The sequence below is a fragment of the Hippopotamus amphibius genome, chromosome X (assembly GCF_030028045.1).
Source record: "Hippopotamus amphibius kiboko isolate mHipAmp2 chromosome X, mHipAmp2.hap2, whole genome shotgun sequence".
In the NCBI taxonomy this organism is placed as follows: domain Eukaryota; kingdom Metazoa; phylum Chordata; class Mammalia; order Artiodactyla; family Hippopotamidae; genus Hippopotamus; species Hippopotamus amphibius.
The window spans coordinates 77,325,554-77,342,496 of NC_080203.1; the positions used below are offsets into that span (position 1 = coordinate 77,325,554).

Sequence of the window (16,943 nt, forward strand, 5' to 3'; positions counted from 1 at the left end):
GGGGTACACCAAGCTCAGTCATCCGTTTTTATACACATATCCCCGCATTCCCTCCCTCCCTCGACTCCCCCCCACCCTCCTTTGAGTCCCCCCCACCCTCCCCTTCCCAGTCCTCTAAGGCATCTTCCATCCTCGAGTTGGACTCCCTTTGTTATACAACAACGTCCCACTGGCTATCTGTTTTACAGTTGGTAGTATATATATGTCTGTGCTACTCTCTTGCTTCGTCTCAGCTTCCCTTTCACCCCCCCGCCCCCCCCAAACCTCGAGTTCTCCAGTCCATTCTCTGCACCTGCGTCCTTGTTCTTGTCACTGAGTTCATCAGTACCATTTTTAGATTCCGTATATGTGAGTTACATACAATATTTGTCTTTCTCTTTCTGACTTACTTCACTCTATATGACAGACTGTAGGTCTATCCACCTCATTACATGTAGCTCCATCTCATCCCTTTTTATAGCTGAGTAATATTCCATTGTGTATATATGCCACATCTTCTTTACCCATTCATTTGTTGATGGGCATTTAGGTTGCTTCCATGTCCTGGCTATTGTAAATAGTGCTGCAATAAACATTATGGTACATGTTTCTTTTGGGATTATGGTTTTCTTTGGGTATATGCCCAGTAGTGGGATTACTGGATCATATGGTAGTTCTATTTTCAGTTTTTTAAGGAACCTCCAAATTGTTTTGCATAGTGGCTGTACCAACTTACATTCCCACCAACAGTGCAGGAGAGTTCCCTTTTCTCCACACCCTCTCCAACATTTGTGGTTTCCAGATTTTGTGATGATGGCCATTCTGACCGGTGTGAGGTGATACCTCATTGTGGCTTTGACTTGCATTTCTCTGATGCTGAGTGATGTTGAGCATCTTTTCATGTGTTTGTTGGCCATCTGTATGTCTTCTTTGGAGAAGTGTCTATTTAGGTCTTCCGCCCATTTGTGGATTGGGTTATTTGCTTTTTTGATATTAAGCTGCATGAGCTGCTTGTATATTGTGGAGGTTAATCCTTTGTCCGTTGTTTCATAAGCAACTATTTTTTCCCATTCTGAGGGTTGCCTTTTAGTCTTGTTTATGGTTTCTTTCGCTGTGCAAAAGCTTTTAAGTTTCATGAGGTCCCATTCATTTATTCTTGATTTTATTTCCATGATTCTAGGAGGTGGGTCAAAAAGGATCTTGCTTTGATGGATGTCATAGAGTGTTCTGCCTATGTTTTCCTCGAGGAGTTTTATAGTGTCTGGCCTTACATGTAGGTCTTTAATCCATTTGGAGTTTATTTTTGTGTATGGTGTTAGGAAGTGTTCTCATTTCATTCTTTTATATGTTGCTGTCCAATTTTCCCAGCACCACTTATTGAAGAGGCTGTCTTTTGTCCATTGTATATTCGTGCCTCCTTTGTCAAAGATAAGGTGCCCATATGTGTTTGGGCTTACTTCTGAGTTCTCTATTCTATTCCATTGATCTTCCTTTCTATTTTTGTGCCAGTACCATACTGTCTTGATCACTATGGCCTTGTAGTATAGTTTGAAGTCAGGAAGCCTGATTCCACCAACTCCATTTTTCCTTCTCAAGATTGCTTTGGCTATTCGGGGTCTTTTGCGTTTCCATACAAATTGTAAGATTTCTTGTTCTAGTTCTGTGAAAAATGCCATTGGTCATTTGATCGGGATTGCATTGAATCTGTAAATTGCTTTGGGTAGTACAGTCATTTTCACGATGTTGATTCTTCCAATCCAGGAACATGGTATGTCCCTCCATCTGTTTGTGTCGTCTTTGATTTCCTTCATCAGTGTCTTAAAGTTTTCTGCATACAGGTCTTTTGCCTCCTTAGGCAGGTTTATTCCTAGGTATTTTATTCTTTTTGTTGCAATGGTGAATGGGAGAGTTTCCTTAATTTCTCTTTCTGCTCTTCCGTTGTTAGTGTATAGGAATGCAAGAGATTTCTGTGCATTAATTTTGTATGCTGCTACTTTACTAAACTCATCAATTAGTGCTAGCAGTTTTCTGGTCGAGTCTTCAGGGTTTTCTATATATAATATCATGTCATCTGCAAAGAGTGACAATTTTACTTCTTCTTTTCCAATTTGTATTCCTTTTATTTCTTTTTCTTCTCTGATTGCTGTGGCTAACACTTTCAAAACTATGTTGAATAATAATGGTGAGAGTGGACACCCTTGTCTTGCTCCTGTTCTTAGAGGGAATTCTTTCAGCTTTTCCCCATTTAGAACGATGTTGGCTTTTGGTTTCTCATATATGGCTTTTATTATGTTGAGGTAATTTCCTTCTATGCCCATTTTCTGGAGAGCTTTTATCATAAATGGATGTTGAACTTTGTCAAAAGCTTTTTCTGCATCTATTGAGATGATCATATGGTTTTTATCCTTCAATTTGTTGATGTGATATATCATGTTGATTGATTTGCGTATATTGAAGAATCCTTGCATCCCAGGGATAAACCCCACTTGATCATGGTGTATGATTTTTTTAATGTGCTGTTGGAGTCTGTTAGCTAGTATTTTGTTGAAAATTTTTGCATCTATATTCATCAGTGATATTGGTCTGTAATTTTCTTTTTTTGTGACATCTTTGCCTGGTTTTGGTATCAGGGTGATGGTGGCCTCGTAGAATGAGTTTGGAAGTGTTCCACCTTCTGCAATATTTTGGAAGAGTTTGAGAAGGATAGGTGTTAACTCTTCTCGAAATGTTTGATGGAATTCACCCGTGAATCCATCTGGTCCTGGGCTTTTGTGTGTTGGGAGATTTTTAATCACTGCCTCAATTTCCGTACTTGTGATTGGTCTGTTCATAGTTTCTATTTGTTCCTGGTTCAGTCTTGGAAGATTGTATTTTTCTAAGAATGTATCCATTTCTTCCAGGTTATCCAATTTATTGGCATATAGTTGCTTGTAGTAGTCTCTTATGATCTTTTGTATTTCTGAGGTGTCCGTTGTTACTTCTCCTTTTTCATTTCTAATTCTGTTGATTTGCATCTTCTCCCTTTTTTTCTTGATGAGTCTGGCTAATGGTTTATCAATTTTGTTAATCTTCTCAAAGAACCAACTTTTAGTTTTATTAATTTTTGCTATTGCTTCCTTCCTTTCTTTTTCATTTATTTCTGATCTGATCTTTATGATTTCTTTCCTTCTGCTCACTTTGGGGTTTCTTTGTTCTTCTTTTTCTAATTGTTTGAGGTGTAAGGTTAGGTTGTTTATTCGATAATTTTCTTGTTTCTTAAGATAGGACTGTATTGCTATAAACTTCCCTCTTAGAACTGCTTTTGCTGCGTCCCATAGGTTTTGGGTTGTTGTGTTTTCATTGTCATTTGTTTCTAGATATTTTTTGATTTCCTCTTTGATTTCTTTAGTGATTTCTTGGTTGTTTAAGAGTGAATTGTTTAGCCTCCATGTGTTTGTATTTTTTGCAGTTTTTTTCCTGTAATTGATATCTAGTCTCATGGCATTGTGGTCTGAGAAGATGCTTGATATGATTTCAGTTTTCTTGAATTTGCTATGGTTTGATTTGTGACCCAAGATGTGATCTTTCCTGGAAAATGTTCCCTGTGCACTTGAGAAGAAAGTGTATTCTGTCGTTTTTGGATGGAATGTCCTAGAAATATCAATTAAGTCGAGGTGGTCTAATGTGTCATTTAAAGCTTGTGTGTCTTTATTTATTTTCTGTTTGGATGATCTGTCCATTGATGTAAGTGGCGTGTTCAAGTCTCCCACTATTATTGTGTGACTGTCGATGTCCCCTTTTATGGCTGTTAGCATTTGCCTTATGTATTGAGGTGCTCCTATGTTGGGTGCATAGATATTTACCATTGTGATATGTTCTTCTTGAATGGATCCCTTGATCATTATGGAGTGTCCTTCCTTGTCTCTTTTAATAGTCTTTACTTTCAGGTCTAATTTGTCTGATATGAGTATTGCTACTCCAGCTTTCTTTTGACTTCCATTTGCATGGAATATCTTTTTCCATCCCTTTACTTTCAGTCTATATGTATCCCTTGGTCTGAGGTGGGTTTCTTGTAGGCAGCATATAAAAGGGTCTTGTTTTTGTATCCATTCAGCCAGTCTGTGTCTTTTGGTTGGAGCATTTAATCCATTTACATTTAAAGTGATTATTGACATGTGTGTTCCAATTACCATTTTCTTAATTGTTTTGGGTTTGTATTTGTAGGTGTTTTCCTTTTCTTGTGTGTCCTACTTAGAGAAGTTCCTTTAGCACTTGTTGTAAGGCTGGTTTGGTGGTGCTGAATTCTCTTAACTTTTGCTTGTCTGTAAAGCTTTTGATTTCTCCCTCAAATCTGAATGAGATTCTTGCTGGGTAGAGTATTCTTGGCTGTAGATTTCTCTCTTTCAGGTCTTTCAGTATATCCTGCCATTCCCTTCTGGCATGCAGAGTTTCTGTAGAAAGGTCAGCTGTTATCCTGATGGGTTTTCCCTTATATGTTATTTGTTGCTTTTCTCTTGATGCTTTTAATATTTTTTCTTTGTGTTGAATTGTCGTTAGTTTGATTAATATGTGCCTTGGTGTATTTCTCCTTGGGTTTATTCTGTATGGGACTCTCTGTGCTTCTTGGACTTAGTTAATTATTTCCTTTCCCATATTGGGGAAGTTTTCCACTATAACCTCTTCAAATATTTTCTCAGACCCTTTCTTTTTTTCTTCTTCTTCTGGAATGCCTATAATTCGAATGTTGGTACGCTTAATGTTATCACTGAGGTCCCTGAGACTGTCTTCTATTCTTTTTAATCTTTTTTCTTTTTCCTGCTCTGTGGCATTTATTTCCCCCATTCTATCTTCCAACTCACTTATTCGTTCTTCTGCCTCAGTCATTCTGCTGGTTATAGCATCTAGAGTATTTTTAATTTCAGTTATTTTGTTATCCATTGCAGTTTGTTTTTCTGAGTTCTTATGAACTGTTTCTTGTTCTTTCTCTATTTTGTTATCGAGATTTTGTATCATTTTTACTATCATTACTCTGAATTCTTTTTCAGGCATTTTTCCTATTTCCTTCTCATTTATTTGGTCTTGTGGGTTTTTTTCCTGCTCCTTTGCCTGCATGGTGTTTCTTTGTTTCCTCATGGTTGTCCAAACTTTTGGGGTTGCTTGTCCTGGCGATAGAGGTTTTATAGAAGACTGTCCAAGCCTCAGACTAATGTCCAAGTGTTGGATTAAACAAATACTAAGTCTAGGAAACACATACATGTATAAGACACACAAATACTGAATCCATTAGGACATAAGGCTCTGGAAAGACCTGACAGAAGAACCCCAGTATGCTGTCAGATATTCAAAGAGAAACCCAACAGAAATTCACAACCAAAACAGAACAAAACAGAATCAAAAGCAAAAACAAACAAACAAACAAATAACACCTTACACATACAAACACTAATCCAGATTTTGTAAGCTAGGATCAGTTATAGAAAAGAGCTAGAGTACCACCAGACAGAATGGAGATTCTCAGAATGAAATTAGACAATTGTACTAAGAACTAAGATAAAGACAAAAACCTAATAGTAAATACCAAGGCGGTGTGTCATCTGGAGAATAGAGCAAGGAGTCTGAGCAGACCGATAGTGTTGCTTATAAGTATGTTAAGATAAAATAAACTAATAATGGATGGAAGAAAGGGGAACAGAAGAGCTTAGTGTGATTGGAAATATGAAAATAGAAAGGAATAGAAATGTATAAAAGATAGGGATGAAAGGAAAGTATGAGAGATATATTGTCCGTACTACCAAAAACTTAGCTAGAAATAGAAGTATATAAAAAGCCAAAAAAAATAAAAATAGAATAAAAAATAGCATTAAAAAATTATGTTATAGTTGTAGCCCAAAAAAAAGTAATAAATTTAAAAAAAAAATAAATGTTATAAATTCTGAAAAAAAAATTAAAAAAAAATTGTTATAAAACTTGTAGATACCTTAAGACTAAGATCGTAATTAATAAAGGAAAGAAAAAAAAAACCAGAACTGATCCCAGATTGGACCAGTTCAACAGGATTGATACTAATATTTCTATTGCCTTAGAGTCTCAGCTGTAAGTGTCCTTCTACTCGCCTTGGGTTTTTTGCATTATTCTGTGACCAGCAGAGCTTCCTTTATTGTTCGTCTGTAAGCGTCGGTGTGTGGGGAGGGAGAGGGTACAATAGTGGCTCCTTTCCCTGGGTGTGAGTGAGCAGTGGCGCACTGTTGTTTCAGTCGGGCTTGGAGGTGCCTGTTGCAGAGGGACGCTGGTGGCTCAAGTGTAAACAGAAAGTCTCAGAGTTGGGCCTCTCTCGGGTTTTTTTTTTTTTTCTTCTCGGCAGCCTCCCTGCTGCCGGAGTTCCAAGGGGTTTTAAGCTAGCCCCGCCCGAGTCCCTGAGGGTACTTGTTATCCTTGAGTGCCTTAGGTGGCCCACAGGACGTCTCTCCACTGCCTGTTGCAGAGGTGCTGAAAGAGAGAGAGAGGCTATGCCTGTGGCTCCTCCCACCCCGCCCATGAGCCTGCAGCATCCAGCCGCCATCATGGCCGGGCAGCTCTCAGGGGCAGGCACTCCTCGCCATGGACCTCTTCCCTCCTGTCCTCTCGGTCCGTCACCTTACTGGCAACAGTTTTTCTCACCCTGAACCAGCTCTCTGGTTCCCACGCTCCTGCTCCCAGACCCGCTGTTCAGCTGTGAATCGCCGTCTCAGTCTGGGAACGCTGAGCTACGGTGCGGACCCTCCATGTGTTTCTCACTCCCTCCCGTCTGCCACAGCTCCGCCGCTTCACCCTCTTTGAGCCGTCGTAGGTGCCTCCCTACCGGTTATGTCGGGATCCTTGCGGTCCTTTCTGGTGTCCGAGGCCGTCTGCTGGTGTTCAGCTGGTTCTCTGTGGGAATTATTGTGTCCTTCGGTGCATTCCCAATGCATCTGTGGAGAGGGATGCATTCCACGTCCCTCTGCTTCGCCACCATCTTCTTCTCCCCCTGGCCTCTTCTTTTAAAATGCCCCTTGCCATGGACCATTCTTATCAAATCTATTTTTAAATATTCTTTATCTTCATCATCTCCCTGTGATCACGTGTGATCCATATGTGTGTTTTCTCTATTTCTGCTTCCCTTTCACACATTCTCTTCCTTAAAGCACTCATTTACTTCCACAGCCTTGATAGCCATCTGAAATTATTTAGTTGGCTTGTTTTTCATCACACAATTGCACTTTCTTTCTTTGGCCCACCTTCTTAAGTATTTTATCATCATCACAATTTTAACAACAAGAAGACAGAATTCCTACTTTTGCCTGAATTCCACTCTCAGTTTAAACCTTACCCCTTTTAGGAGATACCAACATCAACATCTTGCTCTCCCATATACCAGAGTACTCATTGGTTTGTCTTTAGTTCTTTACCTTCCTTCTTTCAAGGTAAGAAAGTTGTCACCAAGTTGGACCACTAGCATTTTTGTATGATTTTATGTTCTAGATCCCTCTGCTTTTTTTCTCCTACCTAGGCAAAGAAAATCTCCCAGTTTCCCATACTTGCCAGCTTCTTTTCTTTCCAGCTGGTACAAAATCCTTCCTGCTGCTTATTCTCTTCCTTCTGTTAATCTGTTCTTTTATGATTCTTCACATCTGGAACAAACTCCTACTAGATCTCTGCCAACATATTTTCTTTCCTTTCTCTTCTTTTGTTGAGTTCAACCCCAAAACATCTGAGTACCAAGCACTCTGCTAGGTGCTGGGGATAAGGAAGATAAAGTCCTTGTCCTGAGGAGTTCAGGGGCTTCTTTTTAGAAACCTTTCCATTGTAAAAGAAGATGAAAAAAAATCTATGAGCCTCAGAGCAAAACCAAAACAACCACTTTGCTTCTTAACAAATAAGGGTGTTGTCAAACTCAAGTTCATGTGCTCCATACACAGTGAGGCCAAACAAACCAAAATGTCAAGAGTTTGGAGCAGAGAAAGGCTTATTGCAAGGGTCATGCAAGGAGAAAGGGTGGCTGGTGTTCAAAAGACCCAGACTCCACAGTGGGTTTCAGGGAAGAAATTTTTATAGGCAAAATTGGGGGCGGGGGAGGGGGGGAGGCACTGTAGAGTGTGTAATCCTCCTCTGATAGGTTGGTGGTGAGGTAACAGGATGGTATTCCAGGAATCTCAATCATCAGCCTTCTGGTTCCAACCAGTCTGGGTCAACATGCTTGTGCTCAGCCTAAGGTTATCATCCTCAACCTGGGTGGGGGCCTTAGTTACTGTAGAACTCAGATATATATATCAAAGTGTTATGCACATCCCCCAAGGAAGAACCAGCAACAGGCCCCATCCTTCACTATTGTTTTCTTTCTGCATTCCCTCACTCTCCTAATTCTGACTGTTTGAATCTGCCCTTTGGAACTCAGGGAAGGTCTAGAAGGCTGAAAGCCTTTTTTCTACAAGCAAGAAATGGGGGATGAAAGGCTTTTATTCCCCAGGAGGGCCCTACAGGGTCGTGTTCTGTTTCAGTGGTATTCTCAATAAGGTCTTTTGCTTTACTGAAAAAATAGTAACACCTTGTTTTTGCATAGTGGGTTTTAACTTTTTAAAAGTTTTTCCTCTTAAGTTGGTAGTCCTGACTTTGTTAAATTTTGTATCTCAGCGAACAGAGATCAAATTGATATGAGGGGAATTTCCCAAACTCTTAAGTACAGTCCTTAATTATTTTGTTTGTTTCTAACACTGTTCTTTTTTTCCCTGTGTTCTTTCTCTCACACACACTTATGTTTCCTAAGAACTCTCTAACCTGGTAACCCTTCTATAATCTTCTTTGCTTTTGAAAGGATATCTATTTAGATAATTGAAGATGTACTTCTGCCTTTCCCCATCTGAGTCGGGCCGCTATGAGTTAGACTGGTGCTCTGTTTCTCTAATGAAGATTTGTTGGATTCTGTTATTTACATCTGTTCCTTGTTCTCTAAATCCTCATCAACTGAAGTATTTAGAAATAAGTATATTATGAAGCAATATAGATAGACGGCATAATCCTATCAACATTGTGTCTAGCCTCCTGAGCATGAGTTGGGGGAAGTGAAGGATGCTTTAAAATATATATAGTACCCCTCCCTGGCCATTGGCTGCACGGCCCGTGGGTAAAGCATGGGCTCAGAGCGTGGACTTAGGACGCCAATCTGTGTGAGTGGAGACCGCCATCTTGACCTGCCTGCTGGCCACTGCACACGGTGGGGCGTCACTCCAGTACCCTGCCCAAGACATATTACAAGGCCTCTGTCCTTGGTGTCCATCGTTGCATCCTCGGAGCCTGGGCTGGTGACCCCCGCATAGTAGGTGCTCAATAAAAACGGACTGGATGGCACAAGGAGATGGAGTGGGCAGCAGTGCAGAGTTCAAAGGCTCCGCCCGCACCTGATCCTACCAGGGAGGGCTCCCCAAGCCCCAGGACTGGAACCTCCACCACCGCCCCCCCGCCCCGGCTTACACGGGGGGACTGCCATCCGCCTCGCTCTGATCTGTAGAACCGCAACCTTGACGGGGGCTTCAAAGTACGGCTGCCAATAGATCAAGCCTCCTCTCAGCCATGACAGCCCCCCATCGCTCACCTCCCCAAATAAACCTGCGTAATGAAGAAAAAAATAAAAATAAAAATATATATATATATAGTAATTGTAATTTATCAAGGAACCGCATCTTTTCCCTAGAACAAGACAATTTGTTACTGAAGGGGAAGCTAGGGAAGAGATCTGGTCTTCTTCTTCATCTTCATTTTTTTTTTAAATCTCTTTATTGGAATATAATTGCTTTACACTGTTGTGCCAGTTTTTGAGGTACACCACAGTGAACCAGCTGTATTTATACATATATTCCCATATCCCCTCCCTCCCACGACTCCCTCCCACCCTCCCTATCCTGGCCCTCTAAGTCATCACCCATCATCGAGTTGATCTCCCTATGTTATGCAGGAACTTCCCACGAGCTATCTGTTTTACATTTGGTAGTGTATATATGTCAGTGCTACTCTCTCACTTCGTCCCAGCTTCCCCTTAGCCCCACCCTCACCCCGTGTCCTCAAGTCTGCTCTCTACATCTGCATCTTTATTCTTGCCCTGTCACTGGGTTCATCAGTACCATTTTTTTAGATTCCAATATATATGAGTTAGCATATGGTATTTGTTTTTCTCTTTCTGGCTTCCTTTGCTCTGTATGACAGTCTCTAGGTCCATCCACCTCATTACAAATAACTCAATTTCATTCTTTTTTATGGCTGAGTAATATTCCATTGTATATATGTGCCACATCTTCTTTACCCATTCATCTGTTGATGGACATTCCATGTCCTGGCTATTGTAAATAGTGCTGCAATGAACATTATGGTACATTTTTCTTTTTGGATTATGGTTTTCTCAGGGTATATGCCCGGTTGTTAATTACTTGTCTTTCATTTCTATTTCTTTGATCTAAGGAACAAACCAACAAGTTAGGCAAGGTATTGTGTGATCAAAAGGTTTGAAAGGTGTGCTTGGGTCAAAGATGAGTAGGGCATGAGGATGTCTGATTCCAAAGTTAGTTACAGTGTAGCTTTGCTAAATTGACAGGAAAAGGATTTTCCTGCTGAGGGCAGTTTCCTACAAAGAGCTGCTTACAAAAGTAAGCCCAAAACCTAATGGGGAAAACAATATTAAACCCCAAAGCTTAAAACAATCCTCTTTGTCTTGGTGCCCCACATTTTGAACCCACTGAGGCTGCAGTTGGGCCCCCAAGCCTCTAGACCCCACCTGCATGGCTCTGCCAGGTGTAGTACATGCTGCAGTTCTCACAAGTTAGGCTGGAATCTCACAAGGTAGTTCTACTGGTCTGGGGTAGAAGTCTCTGCTGGGCGTTGCCCTAGTGAAGGCTTTCTGCAGTGGCCTCTCCCCTACGGAGGTTCTTTGCCTCCGGCTTGAGGGTCTCTGGGGCATCTTTTGAAATTTAGGAGAAGGCAGCAGTGCCCCCAGCTCTTGCATTCTGCATACCAGGGAGAAAACACCAAGCTGAGGCCTTCCAGAGGTTTGCTACCTGTGCCTTCTGGAGGGGCAACCACAGCAGCCCATGCTGCACTTGGAGTGGCTGAGGAACACGGCACAGGAATTTGAGGAGCACAGCCCAGGAAATGAGCTAGGTGGGCCCTTCTCACATTTTACTATACGCATTCCAGAGAAACCAAGGCACTCTTCATCACTTTGCTTAGAAACTTCTTTAGCCAAATATCAGTTTCATCGCTCACAAGTACGACCTTCTATAAAACACTGGGAACACAAACACAATTCAGCCAAGCTCTTTGCCACTTTATAACAAGGATGACCTTTCCTCTAGTTTCCAACGTTCCTCATTTCATGTTCCTCATTTCCATCTGAGACCTCATCAGAATGACATTTACTGTCCATATTTCTACCAACATTCAGTTCACAACCATGTGGATATTCTCTAAGAAGATTGAGGCTTTCTGTACAGCTCTCCTCTTCTCTTTTCTTGGTCCTCAAGAGAATTTCCCTTAACAATCTATTCACAGCAATGTAGACTTTCTAGCATTCACCTCCAAACTCTTCCAGACTCTACCCATTACCCAGTTCCAAAGCTGCTTCCATATTTTTAGGTATTTGTTACAGCAGCACCCCACCAATCGGTACCAATTTTCTGTCTTAGTCCATTCAAGCTGCTATAACAAATTGCAATAGACTGGGTAGGTTATAAACAACAGAAATTTATTTCTCACAGTTCTGAATGCTGAAAGTCCAAAATCAAGGTGCCAGCATGGTTGTATTCTCTGGGGAGGACTCTCTTCCTCCTTCATAGCTGACACCTTTTTATTGTGTCATCACATGGTGGAAAGGGCCAAGGATCTCTTTGGAACCTCCTATAAAAAGCACAAATCTCATGTATGAGGGCTCCATCCTGATGACTTTAGCATCTCTCAAAGGCCCCACCTGCTAATATTTTCACCTTTGGGGTATGATTTTAACATATGAATTTGGGGACATACATTCAGACCATAGCATCATAGCTTGAGTAGCATCCCATAAGTATTGGTTTGTTTCTTTGTTTCTTTTATTCACCTCAAAATATTTTCTAATTTTCATTGTGATTTCTTCTTTGACCCATTGCTTATTTGGGAATCTATTGTTTAATATCCACATTTGTTTCCCAAATTTAATATTATTTATTATTATCTTATTGATTTCTAATCTTGTTACACTGTGGACAGAGTAAATACTTTGTGTGACTTCAAGTTACTTTAAATTTATTTGAAATTTGTGTTGTGGTGTAACATATGGTCTGGGTAAAGTGCCATGTGTGCTTGAGAATGAATTTTCTTCTTGGGTTGGTGAAATGGTCTATGGATATCTATTAGGTATTAAAAAAAAACTATGTATAGTTTTATACAGTTGTTTTTTAAAACAAGAGAAGAAAGAAGAAATATATATTTATACTTTCTTTTGTAGTTACATAATTTTATCAGTGTACTTTGTTTTTTCATTTAGATTCAAATTACTATCTGGTGTCACTTGCTTTCAGCCTGAAGAACTTCTCTTAGCATTTTTGTAAAATGGTTCTTCTAGCAAAAAGATTCTCTCAGTTTTTTTTAATCTAGGAATTTATTTTGCTTTCAATTCTAAAAGATAGTTTTGCTGGATCTTAGACTCTTGGTTGACTGATATTTTCTTTCATCACATTGAATACGTTATCCTACTGCCTTTTTAAAAATTTATTTATTTATTTGTTTATTTATTGGCTGCATTGGGTCTTAGTTGCTGAATGTGGGCTTTCTCTAGTTGCAGTGGGAGGGGCTCCTCTTTGTTGTGGTGCGCAGGCTTCTCATTGCAGTGGATTCTCTTGTTGCAGAGCATGAGCTCTAGATGCGTGGGCTTCAGTAGTTGTGGCTCATGGGCTCTAGAGCACAGGGTTAGTAGTTGTGGTGCATGGGCTTAGTTGCTCTGTGGCATGTGGGATCTTCCCGGCCCAGGTATCGAACCCGTGTCCCCTGCATTGGCAGGTGGATTCTTAACCACTGCGCCACCAAGAAAGTCCCCCCATTGCCTTTTTATTCAAGATTCTGCATTTCCTGACATTGTCATCATACCTTCCTTCTTTAAGTGTGGTTTCCTTTAGTGTTTTTTTTTTAACATGTTTAAAATAGCTACTTTGAAATCTGTGTATGCTAAGTTCCAACATTGGACTTTTCCAAAGTCAGTTCCTGTTGCCTGCTTTATTCCTGTGTATGGGTCATACTTTCTTGTTTCTTTGCATATCTTACAACTTTTTGTTGAAAACTTGGCATTTTGCATAATATATTGGAACATCTTTGGATACTGATTCTGCCCTCTGGGACTTGTTGTTGTTAATATTTTCTTGTTTATTTGTTTAGTGACTTGGCTGGGCTAGTTCAGTGCGGGCTACTTCCCTCAGCTGTATAGTAATATACAGCTTCTGATATTACTCCTCAGAGATCACAGTCTTTGCCTTTGCAGTCACCTTAACCCCTACCCTGAAAAGTGATGAAAGTAGTTTTAGCAGGGTTGTTTTTGACTGTCTCTTTCTGTGATCTCCCTGTTAAGTTTCTGAATGGTCTTCTATTGGTATTACACACAGATGTAAGTCTTGACTAATTACTAGGTGACTGCTGTGTGTGTGTGTGTGTGTGTGCACACCACATGTGTTTTTGAAAATGGTCTTTGGCATAAATTGCTCCACAGTCTGATCCAATTAAAGTAAGGCCCCTTTGAAGGCGTAGGGAATCTTCTTAGCTTTCTCGTCCCCTGATTCTCTCTGTAAACTTCTAGCTGGTCCATTTTTAGGCTTGTCAATATCACTGAGTTACCAGCCTCCTCTTAACTGCCCACACCAAAGTCTCTATGTTTTTTTTTTAATAGTGCCCTTAGACTTGAACTTCCCCAAGCCCTAAATTGATAAAAGTCAGTCTCCTTAGGGGGACTACCTAAGCTCACTCTTCTGATGACCTTCCTTTCCTCCTGAGCAGAAACTCTATACCACTGCTTCAGAGCTAGAGGCAGGGACAGTGACCCATTTGTATCAGAGTGACAGTACAGCTCTATGAGTCAGGGGCTAGGCAAAAGTCCTAGTCCCTAGCATTCTTGGCTTGTCTCTTCCAGCATGGAAACTCTATCTTATAAGCAAGCTGAGGTGAGGGCAGTTGAGACCCAGTATTCTCAATTTGCAATGCCTGGTATGGGGACCGGGTAGAAGAAGACAGCTCCAGGCTTCTCACTTGTGCTTGTTTATAATAGAACTCATGCAATACAGATCTTGGGGAAGGGAATGAGAAGTGCTGGCAGCATGCCCCTCCTGGTCATCCCTAGCCTGGAAGCTGAGGGTAGAGTGAGCCCCATCTTCTTGGCCACACCCACCTAAAGTGCACTTACATCACACTGATCTGATTAGGGGATGAGCAGATCATGGCTCAACTGCTACAGCTGACTTACAACTGCTACAGTTGACTTACAACTGCAGACTTAGTAGATTTACTGGAATAGATGTTTCCACATTTGCTATATGCCGTTAGGGCAATTTCCTGAGACACTACATGATTGTTTTTTATAATTTTCACCGTTTATGGTAGTTTTGCTGGGGAGATGATTCAAAGAAATTGATAAGGCTCAAGATTTTCTATTGAATCCTCATTTTCCTGGAACATTAAGGAAAAGTTTTTTTTTTAAAAAAGGGTCTAATATTTATATATAAATTCCAGAATATTCTATTTATACTTTCATTTTTCTATAGTTTTATTTTTAACTGTTTTTAATGAAAATATGAGATTATTTTTATTTGCTTGAAGTTTTGTTTGGTTGAGACTAATTTTCTCATTGCCTTCTTACAAAATAGACCATGTTACTGAGTCGTGCACTTGATGAGATCCACAAATGCAAAGACATCTGGAATCTCCTGAAAGAAACAGGTACGGTGGGACTGGGAGTTTGGTAACACAGTTATAAAAGGGGTTTCACATCTTAATAACCTAGTCTTTTATCACCAGAGGTGTGTCCCACTGTAATACTTAATAACCAGTGAAATGATTCTTTAAGAATTAGCTTTTCCCCATTGTATGTCTGTATTTTGATTCTTTGACACACTACTTAGAGTAAGAATATTTTTTACCTTGATTTTTATTGAAGTATAGTATTGAGTATAAAAATAGGACCATCATTGTACAATATGATTTTATTGCTTTTAGGTCACTAGATTTGACGTCTAATTTAATCAAGATTTAACTTTGACTAAATGTAGGGTACAGAGTCTTCCAGACCAAAATTACAATGTCAGATACTGCTAACATTTTGTTATAAAATAGTCAAACTAGTAGTAAACCTTCTGAAGTTACATAGTAGCTTGCTACTGTTTCATGATTAAGGATGGTGTTATTAAATAGACTTTATTATATTGTGTCTATCTGTTTCTGTTTTAGTTACAATTTTTAAAAACCCAATAGATTTTGAATTGAATTATGTGCCTTTTAAGCTTTGATAGAGATAATCATATGGTTTTTCTCTTTTGAAGTTTAATATATTAAATTATAATAATAATAGATTTCCTAAAATTGAATTATTGTTGTATTTCTGGAATAATCCCCATTTGGTCATGGTGTGTATTGTTATTTTTAAAAATACTGATGAATTTGTTTTCCTAATATTTAGAAATTTTGGTCTATCATTTTGTGTGTGTGTATGCGTGATATCTTTGATGGATTTTGATATCAAACTATAGGAATTATAAGGAAGAACATAAACACATAAAATGTAATTCACCTCTCTCAATCTTTGGCAGGCATTTAAAAGAATAAAAACAATAAAAAGAAAGGACAGAGACTACCTAAATAACATACTTAGTATGGAAGATTTAATGGAAATATACTCTATAGCCTGAAAACATACTTTATAGCTTGAGAATAGAAAACTCATTTTCTTTTCATGTGCCATTTGAACATTTAAAAAATTGATCACAAGAAAAACCTGAATAAAAAAATGAAAGAAAAACCTAAATAAATTCCAAGACACAGAAATAAAACAGACAACATTATCTGATCACAGTGCAGTAAAACTAGAAATTAATAATGGAATCAGGAGACAAAACCCTTGACCACTTGGACATTTTAAAAATCAGTAACTATGGAATATCTAGAAAATAATGGTAATGAGAATACCTCATAACAGAATCTAAATTACTAAAGCAGTGCTCAGAGTGAAATTCATACCTTCAGTGCCTTTTATTTAAAAAGTATATCAGGGGGACTTCCCTGGTGGCACAGTGGATAAGACTCCACACTCCCAAAGCAGGGGCCCCAGATTCGATCCCTGGTCAGGGAACTAGATCCCACATGCATGCTGCAACTAAGAGTTCACATGCCACAACTAAGGAGCTGGTGAGCCACAACTAAGGAGCCTACCTGTTGCAACAAAGACCCAGTGCAACTAAATAAATAAATAAGTAAATAAATAAATAAATAAAAATATATTTAAAAATAAAAATGAATAAAAAGCATATCAGAATGCTAGCTGTCTACTGAAAAATCAATTTCTTTTTTCTAGGAACACAGCTAGACTATATATCTATATAGCTATAGCTATATCTATATCTATGTCATTAGAGACTTGAAAATTTAAACAACAATGAGATACTACTACAAACCTATTAGAATGGCAAAAATTTAAAACACTGACAACACCAAATGCTGCTAAGTATGTAGAGCAACAGGAATTCTCATTCATTGCTGACAGGAATGCAAAATGGTACAGCCACGTTGAAAGACAGTTTGGCAATTTCTTACAAAACTAAACATACTCTTACTATACAATCCAGCAGCTGTGCTCCCTAGTATTTACCCAAATAAACTGAAAACTTATGTCCATGAAAAGACCTGCACATGAATTTTATATCAGCTTTATTCACAATTGCTAAAACTTAGAAGCAACCAAGATGTCCTTCAGTTGGTGA

General features: G+C 39.3%; 1 protein-coding gene across 1 annotated transcript in view; it reads left to right on the forward strand.

Annotated features, from left to right (window-relative positions):
• The window catches only part of TEX11 (testis expressed 11), a 338,452-nt gene that overhangs the window by 290,043 nt on the left and 31,466 nt on the right, over window positions 1-16,943 (forward strand). Inside the window, exon 26 of the mRNA XM_057717635.1 lies at window positions 14,838-14,910. Coding sequence (XP_057573618.1) covers window positions 14,838-14,910 — 73 coding nt within the window. The remainder of the gene's footprint in view (window positions 1-14,837; window positions 14,911-16,943) is intronic.